This window comes from Centroberyx affinis, unplaced genomic scaffold, assembly GCF_046629955.1.
Source record: "Centroberyx affinis isolate AG114_WGS23_722 - 3 ecotype Tasmania unplaced genomic scaffold, CSIRO-AGI_Caff_v1 ptg006376l_1, whole genome shotgun sequence".
Lineage (NCBI taxonomy): Eukaryota > Metazoa > Chordata > Actinopteri > Beryciformes > Berycidae > Centroberyx > Centroberyx affinis.
The window spans coordinates 32,501-47,500 of NW_027283237.1; the positions used below are offsets into that span (position 1 = coordinate 32,501).

The 15,000-nt window shown below is 45.0% G+C and overlaps 1 protein-coding gene and 1 pseudogene across 1 annotated transcript; one reads left to right on the forward strand and one right to left on the reverse strand.

The window, feature by feature from the left end:
* Positions 1 to 1,360: 1,360 nt before the first annotated feature.
* LOC139638464 (uncharacterized protein DKFZp434B061-like) lies at positions 1,361 to 8,602 on the reverse strand. The gene is made up of 3 exons (XM_071512604.1): positions 8,436 to 8,602; positions 1,493 to 2,499; positions 1,361 to 1,406 (listed from the first exon to the last, which is right to left on the reverse strand). Exons 1-2 carry the CDS (start codon positions 8,600 to 8,602, stop codon positions 1,524 to 1,526), a joined length of 1,143 nt encoding a protein of 380 aa, XP_071368705.1. The 3' UTR covers positions 1,361 to 1,406; positions 1,493 to 1,523.
* A 774-nt stretch (positions 8,603 to 9,376) lies between these two features.
* LOC139638465 (adenylate cyclase type 8-like) overlaps positions 9,377 to 15,000 on the forward strand; it is a 17,154-nt pseudogene continuing 11,530 nt past the window's right edge.

The window sequence follows — 15,000 nt, forward strand, 5'->3', positions numbered from 1 at the left end:
TCGGTCCGCGAGCGTAAAGCAGCACTTCATACAGTGAAGACCTGACAGACGGCACGGTATCCCATAATAGTCCTATATTTTTATATATGTATCTAGAGGAACGTGGTGACAATACAGAGGCTTTTTAATGTGATTTTTATCTTTAGATCTGATCAGAAAGATATTTATTGATCTCAAATTGACTTTTAAATATAGACTGAGGAGTTTAAAGTGTCTCTGTGTGTTTTAACCATCAGTCAGTCATCAGATGAACAGTTCTGCCTCTGATGTCAGGAAACAGCTGATCGCTCTCTGTCTCACTCCAGTAAGTGTTGTTAGTTCTAATGTTTCTCCACATTCAGACTACATTTCCCATCAGCCCCGACGCTGTCACGCTAAAATATCGCAATATACAATATTGTCGCGGGGTGGGAGGAGTGCGGGAGCCGAGAACGGCCGTGGTTGCAATTATTTTTTTAATGCCGTTATCTGGAGATCACGAGTTAATTTATCTCGTTATCTCCAGAAAACAAAAGGCCGATTTCTCGAGATAACGAGATAAATTATCACGAGAAAACGACTTTTGTTATAAAGAGATAATTATGGAGAACTGGAAAATGTCTGGTTCATTTCATCACAGCTGATTTCAGCCTTCAGATCACTGTCATGACTGTCAGGAGGATTCAGAACTGAACAGGAAGCATAAATGTGTCGTTACGATTTTCAGCTTAAATCAGTTGCTGCAGTTGTCAAGCTTTATCTCTGAAAAATATTATAAGTAATAGGAGGAAATGACATTTTGTTTTCTCGTTATAACGGGTTGATTATCTCGTTATCTCCAGATAACGGCATTAAAAAAAATAATTCCAAGCACGGCCGTTCTCGGCTTCCGTAGAGGAGGGTTCAGTTTTTTATTTTGTTTTATTTCTTCTAAATCACATCAGATTTCTAGGCTCTTACTACTCAAGAAAAAACAATGGCTGTTTTGTGTCATTTGCTCAATTTGGCGAGATTCAATACTGGAAAATATCACGATATTCACAAAATATCATGATGCTCGATATCATCAAATATTGATTGTGATTTCTCCATCTTCCTTTCCCTCCTTCCACCATCTGCTGCCAGAAACTCTTTCAGCTTTAGCTCCGTTTGCTCTGGAAGAACAGAACCTCTTCCTGTTTTGTGCCGTAAAGCGATCCGGCAGAACAGAACCTCTTCCTGCTTTGTGCCGTAAAGCGATCCGGCAGAACAGAACCTCTTCCTGTTTTGTGCCGTAAAGCGATCCGGCAGAACAGAACCTCTTCCTGTTTTGTGCCGTAAAGCGATCCGGCAGAACAGAACCCCTTCCTGTTTTGTGCCGTAAAGCGATCCGGCAGAACAGGACCTCTTCCTGTTTTGTGCCGTAAAGCGATCCGGCAGAACAGAACCTCTTCCTGTTTTGTGCCGTAAAGCGATCCAGCAGAACAGAACCCCTTCCTGTTTTGTGCCGTAAAGCGATCCAGCAGAACAGGACCTCTTCCTGTTTTGTGCCGTAAAGCGATCCATCACAGTTTTAACTGTTTGAGACTTGACTCTGACTTGGGTTCTGGTGACTTGGGACTTGACTTGGGTTCTGGTGACTTGGGACTTGACTTGACTTGGGTTCTGGCGACTTGGGACTTGACTTGGGTTCTGGCGACTTGGGACTTGACTTGGGTTCTGGTGACTTGGGACTTGACTTGGGTTCTGGCGACTTGGGACTTGACTTGGGTTCTGGTGACTTGGGACTTGACTTGGGTTCTGGTGACTTGGGACTTGACTCTGACTTGGGTTCTGGTGACTTGGGACTTGACTTGACTTGGGTTCTGGCGACTTGGGACTTGACTTGGGTTCTGGCGACTTGGGACTTGACTTGGGTTCTGGTGACTTGGGACTTGACTTGGGTTCTGGTGACTTGGGACTTGACTCTGACTTGGGTTCTGGTGACTTGGGACTTGACTTGACTTGGGTTCTGGCGACTTGGGACTTGACTTGGGTTCTGGTGACTTGGGACTTGACTTGGGTTCTGGTGACTTGGGACTTGACTCTGACTTGGGTTCTGGTGACTTGGGACTTGACTTGACTTGGGTTCTGGCGACTTGGGACTTGACTTGACTTGGGTTCTGGCGACTTGGGACTTGACTTGGGTTCTGGTGACTTGGGACTTGACTTGACTTGGGTTCTGGCGACTTGGGACTTGACTTGGGTTCTGGTGACTTGGGACTTGACTCTGACTTGGGTTCTGGTGACTTGGGACTTGACTTGACTTGGGTTCTGGCGACTTGGGACTTGACTTGGGTTCTGGTGACTTGGGACTTGACTTGGGTTCTGGTGACTTGGGACTTGACTCTGACTTGGGTTCTGGCGACTTGGGACTTGACTTGGGTTCTGGCGACTTGCGACTTGAACAGGACCTCTTCCTGTTTTGTGCCGTAAAGCGATCCAGCAGATTTCCCTCCAGATCCACCAGGTGAAGCAGAAACAGGACAAACATTAATGTCTCTAAATTAGTCTGCTGATGATTTATTGGAGTTAAAGTGAAACACAGAGCGGCTTTAACGCGTCTCGCTGCGATCGGATCGATAAAAATCACGTCAAAAAAAACCAAAAACGAACAGTGGAACCTGAGAAGAGCTTTGATGTTCCACAAGTTTCATTTCAACTGATTTACCGTCTGTTTAAATATGAGCGTGTTGCGTGTTATATCTGTACGGTATTTATTTTGTACGATGATCACTCGTGGTCCGGATTTGGCATGTTTTAAATAAGAGCCGGCTCAACACTAGAGCGATAGAGAGTGAGACTGTGTGTGTGTGTGTGTGTGTGTGTGTGTGTGTGTGTGTGTGTGTGTGTGTGTGTGTGTGTGTGTGTGGTGTGAAGAGGAATGCATGACGACTAGCTCAAGTTAACACTATTTTGTCATAGATCAAACTCATAATCCATGACTTTTCTCGCCTTCAGTGGAAACACACACATACACACACACACACACATACACACACATACACACACACAGACACACACACACACACACACACTTTTCACAGACAGCGTGAAAAGTGTGTCGGCCACTTGCTTCACACTTTTAACAAAAGTTAAAAGTGTTAATGAGGCCACTGTGTTGCAGCAGATCTCTTGAGAGTCATATGTATGGATGGAAGTGTGTGTGTGTGTGTGTGTGTGTGTGTGTGTGTGTGTGTGTGTGTGTGTGTGTGTGTGTGTGTGTGTGTCTCACTGCTTGTTGTCTTTGTTCTGTGTGAAATGCGACACCGGATGAATTGTGCACGTGCTGCTGGATCGTTTTTGGAATAATAAAATGAAAAGAAAAAAAACAAAACACTTTTCTCCGACTCGTTTGTCAATCACTGTGTGTGTGTGTGTGTGTGTGTGTGTGTGTGTGTGTGTGTGTGTGTGTGTGTGACCTGCTCCTCTCCAGTAATCAGCCTTATCAAGGCCCTTGATCCTGATTATACCCACAATGCCCTGGGGCAGCTGTCCTCAGTTCATCTCCACGGCGCCGCAGCTGGACTTCACTCCTGGAATATCATGGAATATTCAGTCGAGTCCCAAGTCGCCAGAACCCAAGTCAGAGTCAAGTCCCAAGTCACCAGAACCCAAGTCAAGTCCCAAGTCACCAGAACCCAAGTCAGAGTCAAGTCCCAAGTCACCAGAACCCAAGTCAGAGTCGAGTCCCAAGTCACCAGAACCCAAGTCAAATCAAGTCCCAAGTCACCAGAACCCAAGTCAGAGTCGAGTCCCAAGTCACCAGAACCCAAGTCAAATCAAGTCCCAAGTCACCAGAACCCAAGTCAGAGTCAAGTCCCAAGTCACCAGAACCCAAGTCAGTCGAGTCCCAAGTCACCAGAACCCAAGTCAGTCGAGTCCCAAGTCACCAGAACCCAAGTCAGTCGAGTCCCAAGTCACCAGAACCCAAGTCAGTCGAGTCCCAAGTCACCAGAACCCAAGTCAGTCGAGTCCCAAGTCACCAGAACCCAAGTCAGTCGAGTCCCAAGTCACCAGAACCCAAGTCAGAGTCGAGTCCCAAGTCACCAGAACCCAAGTCAAATCAAGTCCCAAGTCACCAGAACCCAAGTCAGAGTCAAGTCCCAAGTCACCAGAACCCAAGTCAGTCGAGTCCCAAGTCACCAGAACCCAAGTCAGTCGAGTCCCAAGTCACCAGAACCCAAGTCAGTCGAGTCCCAAGTCACCAGAACCCAAGTCAGTCGAGTCCCAAGTCACCAGAACCCAAGTCAGAGTCGAGTCTCAAACAGTTAAAACTGTGACTCGAGTCCCTGCTTCTGTTAAACAGTAAATAAAAAACCCCAAAACAAATAGAAACAGTAGAAGAAAGTTCAGAAGTTTCAGGATGATTTGTACATTTTGAGAGTCAAACATATTTTTCTAAACTGTGTTGTGGCTCGTACTTCACTCTCTCTCTTTTCCCATGATGCTCGTTTCCTCGGACCAGAGACAGTAAAACACACTAGAGTCGCTTCTAGTGAAAAGATTCGTACACGGATTTACAATGCTGCCCGTCAACACACACACACACACACACACACACACACACACACACACACACACACACACACACACACACACACACTGAGCTTGCATTTGTGATTTCCCCTCACCCTCTTCTCCAAATGCTGTGTGTGTGTGTGTTTGTGCCCAGGTGCATGATGGGATTGGCAGACCTCCAACCGGGTCAGATTGCGTGACACAGGGAGACTCCAGTCTGCTTCAGATTAGAGAGAGAGAGAGAGTGTGTGTGTGTGTGTGTGTGTGTGTGTGTGTGTGTGTGTGTGTGTGTGTGTGTGTGTGTGTGTGTGTGTGGCGTTAAGCTGCCCTATAAATGATATCTGTCTCTCACTCTCTGATTCCTGTCAGGATTAACCTGACCAGGACCAACTGATCACACACACACACACACACACACACACACACACACACACACAGCCATGCAGGCTCAGACATCTGCTATAGAGACATCAGCTCATTAGCTAAAGCTTCTCTACCTCCATCTACCACTCTCTCTCTCTTTACCTTTATCCCTCTCTCTCTCTTTAACTCACTCTTACTCTTTCTACCTTTCTCTCCTTACACCTGTCTTGTTTCTCTCTCTCTCTCTCTCTCTCTCTCTCTCTCTCTCTCTCTCCTACCTGCCTCTCTCCCTAAATTACTCTTTCTAAACCTCTCTGTTTCCTGTCGTTCTTTCCCTCGTTCTCTCTCTTTTAGGATATTTTTTCTTCTTATTTTGTCCTCGTCTCCCTGAGGATTCGGACGATCTGCAGTTTTTTTTTTTGTTTTAAAACAGACAAATGTAGAAAAGACTTTTTAACAGAAGATTTTTACCAAATTTAAGAAGAAGAAAACGAAATGAAAGAAGACTTTTTTTTTAATATAAGGAAGACTTGAATGATGTAATGTGAAAAAGATAAATTTAAGAAGACTAACGAACGTAAAGAATAATTTTTACACTTTGAAGACATTCTACAGAATTTAAAGAACACTAACAAATCTAAAGAGGATTCTGGAAGAAATCGAAGAAGACTTTTTTAATCGGTGGAAAGAATAAATTGCTCTGGGATTCATCAGTTTGGAGTTTGAACTGCCAGCTGCAGACTTGGACTGGAAATGTAGAATGAAAAGATGACAGAAGAGACGGAGGGAAAGACAAGAAAGACGAGTGTGTGTTGTCCATCTGGACAACACACACTGTCCGGCAAGTAGGTCCAACACACGCACACACACACACACACACACACACACACACACACACACACACACACCCCGTCAGGGAACAGTGGTAACAGTTGTGGAAGGAAGAGATGAAGGAAGGAATGAAAGAACTAAACAAATAAAGAAGGAAGGAACACAGGAAGCAAGCAAGAAGGAAAGAAAGACAGAAAGGAAGGAAGAGATGAAGGAAGGAAGGAATGAAAGAAGGAAACAGAAATAAGGAACACGAAGCAGGAAGGAAAGAAAGAACGAAGGAAGGCCAACGATGGGCCTCATTTATAAAATATCAGTTTATCAATCGGCTCTAAAAACAACTTGCTGCTTCTCATTTCTGTCTCCAGTAATTTATTGAGTTTGTCTTCTTCCTCCACTTGGCACCTTCAGATATTTCCAGCAGCTACAATGTTCCCAAGGTCCTATGTTCCCAAGATCCTATGTTCCCAAGGTCCTATGTTCCCAAGATCCTATGTTCCCAAGATCCTATGTTCCCAAGATCCTATGTTCCCAAGGTCCTATGTTCCCAAGGTCCTATGTTCCCAAGATCCTATGTTCCCAGGGTCCTATGTTCCCAAGATCCTATGTTCCCAAGGTCCTATGTTCCCAAGATCCTATGTTCCCAGGGTCCTATGTTCCCAAGGTCCTAAGTTCCCAAGGTCCTATGTTCCCAGGGTCCTATGTTCCCAAGATCCTATGTTCCCAGGGTCCTATGTTCCCAGGGTCCTATGTTCCCAAGATCCTATGTTCCCAAGATCCTAAGTTCCCAAGGTCCTATGTTCCCAAGGTCCTATGTTCCCAAGGTCCAAAGTTCCCAAGGTCCTAAGTTCACAAGGTCCTTTGTTCCCAGGGTCCTAAGTTCCCAAGGTCCTATGTTCCCAGGGTCCTAAGTTCCCAAGGTCCTAAGTTTCCAAGGTCCTTTGTTCCCAAGGTCCTATTTTCCCAAGGTCCTAAGTTCCCAAGGTCCCATGTTCCCAAGGTCCTTTGTTCCCAAGGTCCTATTTTCCCAAGGTCCTAAGTTCCCAAGGTCCCATGTTCCCAAGGTCCTAAGTTCCCAAGGTCCTATGTTCCCAGGGTCCTAAGTTCCCCAGTTCAATATTCTGTTAACACACATTAACCCTCCTATTGTGTTCGGGTCAAATTTGACCCGTTTCAAGTTAAAATATTTCATAAATATTATCCAGTTTTTTTTATTGGAACAAGGCTTCAAAACAGCTATATAAACACAACAAAACCAATGGTTATCATTTTATTTTATTTTGAAGGTCTCTAACCCTAAACCCTAAACTCTAACCCTAGAACTGGGGAACATAGGAATGACTCCTCTGAAATTATACAACAGTTAGTTCAAGTCAAGTAATTTCATTGGACAAGAGGCAGTCCATGAGTGCTGATATACAGTGTAACAGCACTGGGACGTTTTACTTCATGTATCACTCCGCTGCCTGGAGCTTCTTGTGAGGAGAAATAAAAAGCGGATCACGACAACGTCATCTGAGGTTAGCTGAGTAGCTGCTAGCTAACCAGCTGGTTAGCACTGCTAGCAGACAATACAGTGCTGTGCAACAAACAAATGCTTTACCAGAAATTCCCAATACACATCCACACTAAACTCTACCTTCATTCACACCTAGTAGAGACAGTGATATGGAGACATCGACCTGAATTATGAACAGACAGAGGAGGACGAGGGGGAAGAAAGCAGCCGAACTCGTCTGTGCTAACCTGAAAGCGGCAGCTAGCCTGCAGTCGGAAACAGTTCGCCTGTTGCTTGGCAACACTTGGTAGTGGAAACCTGAAGGAAATGTTTTTGTTGGCGGAGACAAATAACAGACAAAAATCATCTGTTGTCTCAAATTGCCGTTACTTGATGAATAGCTTTGTTCATACAAATGTTTCTGGATGTAAAAGGATGTAAACCAGGATCAAAGAGCGAGGGCTTCTTCTTTCTAGAGCCGCCATTTTGCACCAAGAGACGTTCAACAATCATACAGGGAGAAATCCATCATAGAAGAGGAGAGAGACCAGTTTCTCCACCACAGGAGCAGGAGAGAGACCAGCATGCAATGCAGCAGAGAGACAGGTAAGGGAGTGTGAAGGTGGGTCTCAAAACTCAAAATAACTCTCTAGCTCCTACTATCTCCATCTCCCTCTTCATCTACATGTAAAAACAACAGCTGGATGCAACACGCCCCCTCTCTGGAGGTTGTTGAAAGGCATTCTGGGAAATGTAGGAAATCACTAACTGCAGTAGAAGAAAGCAGGTTGAGGGAAATAAACACTTCATCATATTCATCATCGCAGACTGACACTTTACATGAAGTGTTCATGAACTAATGTTAACTAATGCATTTACTAACATGATTAAACATGAATAACTACAGTTCATGTTAATTGCACATGAACAATTGCATTAATGTTTACATGTTTGTTTATACTGTTAACTAATTTTTACATGGATTAAGCATGAACAGTGACATTAACAAAGATGTGTTCATATTAAATGTACAATAAACAACTGCATTAGGTAATGTTTATTTCATGTTAATTATGTTAGTAAATGCATTAGTTACCAGTTTTCCTTTAACACTCAATGCTCTGAGTCTTTCCTGCTCATTTGATCAGATCGTCTCATTTTTAGCCCTGACCTCGGGCCAGTTCGGACCGGATTCCTGGGCTAATCCAATCAGATTCCAATCCACTGATCCCCTGGCTCGATCTGCCCGGTAACCGACTCCTGACCGCAGCACAACAGACGGTAATCGCAGGGAGTGATGAAGTCAGGAGAGGACAGTGAAGTCAGGACCTCATGCTCCTCCTTCAGTTCATTCAGCTGGAGAATACATGAAGAGCTCATCTCCATCTCCATCACCTCATCTCATCAGTCTGTGATGTTCAGTTTTATTTTGAGATGACGTGTTGTCGTTTACTTAAACCCACAACCTGCCTCGTCTGCTTCTACTGCAGTTACTGATTTACTACGTTTCCCAGAATGCCTTTCGACAACCACCAGTGAAGGGACGTGAACTTCCATATAGTGAGATAATGAGAGTTTCCAGTTGTTTCACGTTTTGACTCCCACCTCCTTCCTCAACCCCCAGCCTGTCTCTCTGCTGCAGTGCATGCTGGTCTCTCTCCTGCTCCTGTGGGTGGAGAAACTGGTCTCTCTCCTCTTCTCTGGTGGATCTCTCCCTGTATGATTGTTGAACGTCTCTCGTGCAAAATGGCGGCTCTAGAAAGAAGCCCTCGCTCTTTGATCCTGAGGGACTGACACCAAAACCTGATGTTTACCGCTGAGGTTTTACATCCTGAAACATTTTCTCATATCAAACTGGAAATATCTGGAGGTGATGTCACCTCGTCTGTGATTGGCCGGTTATCCACCAAGAAGAAAAACACAACAAACTACTGGATGGAGGCAGAGATGAGAAGAACATCACTAACAGCTGATTTTTAAGCGTTAAAGAGTTGTAGGGGAATTTTCCTTTAAATTCCCTGCTGTCCTTTAAACAGTCAGATACATGTAGGCAGTAAACTGTAGACGTTTCTGTGTATTTTTGTATATTTTGTGTATTAGTACTGCGTTCTCTGCACCAATCAGGTCGCAGAGGGGCGGCGCTTCAGCGGTCTCGCCTGCGTAACCATGGGCGACCAGGCGGAAGCGGTGGAGAACGGCGGCTGCGAGGCGGCGCGGCGCTCCAGCGACGTCACGCTCCAGCCGCCGATCAGCTTCAGCGCCAAGGTTAGCCCCGCCCCCCCGGCGCTGAAGAGGAAGCGGCTGATGTGGCAGAACGCCGTGCGGAACATCATCGACCGGCGGAACCTCTACTCGCTGCAGCTGGCCGGCGGCCTGGAAGGAGCCAGGCACCGCATCACGGTCACCGACGCCTACATCGATGACATCAACAGGTTACCGACGATGTTAAAGATCTGTTCCTCTATATCAGTGATTCTCAACCTTTTTCATATCAAGAACCCCTAATTTAGTCCACATTTGGGCCTCGGACCCCCATTTCATGAGATTTTGTCTCTTGGACCCAAATCTGAGAATATTTTTATTGTCAGATTTGATTTAGTCCAGAACTCCATGACTGTCTGTATTGTAGGTAGAGAGATAACAGAGAAACTATGATCAAAACAGTCATTCTTCTACATTCTCTAACTGTGTTAACTTCTTGTAAATGAAATAATGTTGAAGTTTAATCATTCATCAATTTGCTTGGGGACCCCCTGGAACCCCCTCAAGGACCCCTGGTGGTCCCCGGACCCCACATTGAGAAACACTGCTCTATATAGCTCCTCTCCTCCTCCTGGAGCTGTTGGACCCACAGACAGTCTTGGCTCCAGAGTCCAAACTGTTTGTCACAGTGAACCTTAGCATGCTAACGCCCTCTCAGAAGAGTCACATGTGCAAACCCACATGTGACTTCACAGCACATGTGACTTCTGGACACATGTGTTTTCACAGTTTTCTCATGTTGTTTTCTGATGTCATGTGACAGTTTTTACTTCAGATGTAAAAAGATGAAAGATGAAATGTTTCTTTTCCATGTGAACTTTTTTTTTTTTTTTTTTACATTTTCACCTGTCAATATCTGTTTCACATGTGAAAACTTAATTTCACATGCAAAGAGACAGTTCACAGGTGAAAATGTCCATGGGAAATTTCACCTGTAGGAAAACCAACGTGTCCAAAGAGCACATGTGCTTTGAATTCACATGTGGGTTTTCACATGTGACTTTTTTGTAAGGGATAGCTGCTGCTAGCTACGTTAGCTAGTGTGCTAATCAGATGTGTTAACAACAAGACAGTGATGTTAGCTGACCAGATGCTATGGTTAGCTAGCTAACAAGCTGACATTATCTAAACACTAAATCAATCAGATGGATCAGTGATGAAATGATCAGTTCAGTCAGAAACAGACAGAAATTAACTGTCTGTTCAGTTCTGTGGAGACAGAAACACAGTCAGCTGTTCAGAGAGCTGAGGACCTCCAAGATGGCTGCCAGAGGGGGGGGGTGAGGTCACCTGAAAGCTTTCTGTCAGGTGTTACATTCCTCCCTTGGTGTGGGCAGGCAGATCCGCAGCAAGGCGTCCCGCGGGGGGATCTGGCAGAAGCGGCGCTCGTCGGCGGCACGGATCCACCCGGCGGTGCAGAGGGTCGCCACGGCAACGCACAAGAGGAACGACTCGCTCAGCGACGCCGACTTCTTCGTCTCCTGGGGATCCACGGTGCGAGGCGTGTTCGTCCCCACGCTGCAGCACACCTTCAAGTAGGAACACACACACACACACACACACACACACACACACACACACACACACACACACTAATATACCCTGAAACACACATTCAAGTAAGAACACACACCCACGAAATACGCTACAATACACACAGAAAAATCTGAGTGATATTTATTCCTCATGATGAAGCGTATTTACATTCACCACACTACATTACCCAGAATCCCTTCAGTACAAACAAGACCCAACTTCCTGGTTTGGAACGTTCCAAATACGTAGCGGGGAACTTTCCATGCAAAGCTAACAACAAGACTTCACTTAGCTCGCTAGTAAACCTGCTAGCTAACGTTGCACCATAAACATTTTACAGCTAGTGATAGTTCCTGTTTGGCCACTGAACACTGTCACCCAGCAGAAACAAAGGCACAATCATTGTGGGACACTCCTTATGGTGAAGAGAGGCATCATGGGAAATGTAGTTCTGACACAATCTTGTACATTGTAAGCTTTTTCCCTCAAAAGTTACAAACATTCTCTCTCTCTCTTTCTCTCTCTCTCTGTCTCTCTCTCTCTCCCTCTCTCTCTCCCTCTGTCTTTCTCTCTCTCTGCCTGTCTCTCTCTCCCTCTCTCTCTCTCTCCCTCTGTCTCTCTCTCTCTCTCTCTCCCTCTCTCTCTCTCTCTCTCTCTCAGATCTCAAGACATGGAGAAACTCTACCAGCAGTTCTCCTCCGGTCAGCGCAGAACCTCATTGGTCGTCACCATAGTGATTGACATCCTGACTAAGCTCCTCCTCTCGGCGCTGGGCGGGGGGGGCGTGGCCCGTGATTGGCTGGCCGGCCTGTTCATCGTCCTGGAGGCGGGGCTCTGCCTGCTGGTGCTGACCAGGAGGGAGATGATGTCCTCGCCGGAGTGGCTGAGGTACGCTGGGAAATGTAGTCAGACATGTAATCTGTCTCTCTCTCTGTCTGTCTCCTCTCTCTCTCTGTCTCCTCTCTCTCTCTCTTTCTCTCTCTCTCTCTCTCTTTCTCTCTCTCTCTCTCCCTACCTCCCTTCAAACTCCCCCTTTTCTGCCCCTCCCCTCCTCTGTGTCTCTCAATTCAGTTCAGTTCAATTCAAATCAGTTCAATTCAGTTCAGTTCAATTCAAATCAGTTCAATTCAGTTCAGTTCAGTTCAATTCAAATCAGTTCAATTCAGTTCAGTTCAATTCAAATCAGTTCAATTCAGTTCAGTTCAGTTCAATTCAAATCAGTTCAATTCAGTTCAGTTCAGTTCAAATCAGTTCAATTCAGTTCAGTTCAGTTCAAATCAGTTCAAATCAGTTCAGTTCAATTCAAATCAGTTCAATTCAGTTCAGTTCAATTCAAATCAGTTCAGTTCAGTTCAAATCAGTTCAGTTCAGTTCAGTTCAAATCAGTGCAATTCAGTTCAATTCAAATCAGTTCAATTCAGTTCAATTCAATTAAAATCAGTTCAATTCAGTTCAATTCAATTCAAATCAGTTCAATTCAGTTCAGTTTAATTCAAATCAGTTCAGTTCAGTTCAGTTCAATTCAAATCAGTTCAATTCGATTCTGTTCAATTCAGTTTAATTTGATTGAAATCAATTCAGTATAATTCAGTTCAATTCTGTTCAAATTCAATTCAATTCAGTTCAATTTAATTCAGTTTAATTCAGTTATTTTCAGTTCAATTCAGTTCAATTCAGTTCAAATTCCATTCAATTCAGTTCAATTTAATTCAGTTTAATTCAGTTATTTTCAGTTCAATTCAGTTCTGTTCAGTTCTATTCATTTCAATTCAGATTAATTCAGTTAGAAATCAGTTCAATTAAATTCTGTTCAGTTCTGTTCATTTCAATTCAGTTTAATTCAATTGAAATCAGTTCAGTTTAATTCATTTCTGTTCAGTTCAATTAAATTCTGTTCAATTCAGTTTCAAATCAAATCAGTTCAATTCAGTTCAGTTCTATTCAGTTGTTGCTTTACTGGTATACAGTGATCAGCACCACAAATAGCTTAACCTCTTTCTGTCTCTCTCTGTCTCTCTCCCTCTCTCTGCCCCCCCCTCTCTGTCTCTGTCTGTCGCTCTCTGTCTCTCTCTCTCTCCCCCTCTCTGCCCCCCCCCCCCCTCTCTCTGTCTCTGTCTCTCTGTCTCTGTCTCTCTCTCTCCCCCTCTCTGTCCCCCCCCCCCCCCCCCCCCTCAGGTATCTCTCTCTGGTCAGCTGGTTCTCTCAGACTCTGCAGGTGTTGGTCGGGGTTGTTGGTGGCGGTGAGAGGGATCACTCCTGGTACGTCCTCTTCACCCTGTTCTCCGCCTACACCCTGCTGCCCCTCCCCTGCTCTGGTCCATCGTTGCCGGGGCGATCACCGCCACGCTGCACCTCCTGGTGGACGTCGCCCGTAACTACGGCGACCACGCCATCGCCAGGAAGGTCGGTGATCGTTTCATTCTGTCTGATTGGTTTGTAGTATTTTTAAAGCAGTATTTTCTGTAGTATCTACCCTCTGAAAGCTGAGTGAACAGTATTTTAACTATTTATAAGTTACTTAATCGACATATTTTTTTTAATTTCAAATTTGATCACTCTACTCAGCAGCTGTCGTAGCTGCAATGAATTCTGGGTGTTGTAGTCCACTAACATGATTTCAGTGCTCAGCAGCGTTAAAGCTTTTGTTTTTTGAGTTAAAACAAATTGACCTTAAAGACTCTATAGACAACTTTTTTGCTTTAACTTATCATTCTGAAGTAAATGTTGATTGCACAGTGTAATGTCTGTAGAATAATGACATCATCAGCGTTTAGACTGGTTCCTATAAGCTTCGCTTTCACTATGCAATTCTGTCTGCCACCGGGTACGATCTCCCGGGAGAATGAAGGCTCGACTTACTGCACAAAGGAAGTGAGTCATCCATTGTGCAACCAACAGAGGTCCGGTAGCTATCAGTAGCTATCCCCAGTAGCGGAAATGGCAGACGGTGGAACAACCGCAGTGACAGTGGAAACTCTACCCTCTATCATAGCACTGAGATCGGGGTTTCTAGTTCAAATTGGGATTGTTTCTTGCTTTGGACAGTAGTAGTTTGGACAGTAGCCATGTTGCTAACATTTTCTGGTTTGTTTTCTGGCTGCTAGCGGTAGCGTTAGCCATGTTGCTAACGCTACCGCTAGCAGCCAGAAAACGACCCAGGAGCTACAAGCAAGCCAGGACCAGCCAGAAACAAACATCTATGTTTGTTTCTGGAACAAAAGAAACAAACATCTAACTATGTTTGTTTCTGGCTGCTAGCGTTAGCAACGTTAGCCATGTTGCTAACGCTAACGCTAGCAGCCAGAAACAAACAAATGATCCATTGTCCGTTTGATAATCTAAACAAAGAACAGGTTTTCTTGCAGTGGCCTTTCTAAAATGAGCAGTGGTGAAAGTTACTATATTGTGTTTTGATCAAAGAGTTGATAACAGACAGATGGTTTGTTCTGTTGCACAGAGCTAGACTCTAACAGGAAGAGATCTGATGTCTTTGAGACAGCAGAGCAAACAACAACAAAACCACCTGGAAACACTAGAGGGGACAACGGGGGGAAAGATGAGAAGTTGTCTGTATCCACTTTAATGTTTTCAGTATATGTGTGTGTGTGTGTGTGTGTGTGTGTGTGTGTGTGTGTGTGTGTGTGTGTGCAGGTGCTGGCCAAGGCTCTGCTCTACATGTGTATGAACACAGCCGGTCTGTTCATCCACTACCTGTCTGACAGAACACAGAGACAAGCTTTCCTGGAGACCAGACGCTGCATCGAGGGACAGGTCCGCCTGGAGAGAGAGAACCACAGACAGGTACCGACAGACAGACAGGTCCGCCTGGAGAGAGAGAACCACAGACAGGTACAGACAGACAGGTCCGCCTGGAGAGAGAGAACCACAGACAGGTACAGACAGACAGACAGGTCGGCCTGGAGAGAGAGAACCACAGACAGGTACAGACAGACAGGTCGGCCTGGAGAGAGAGAACCACAGACAGGTACAGA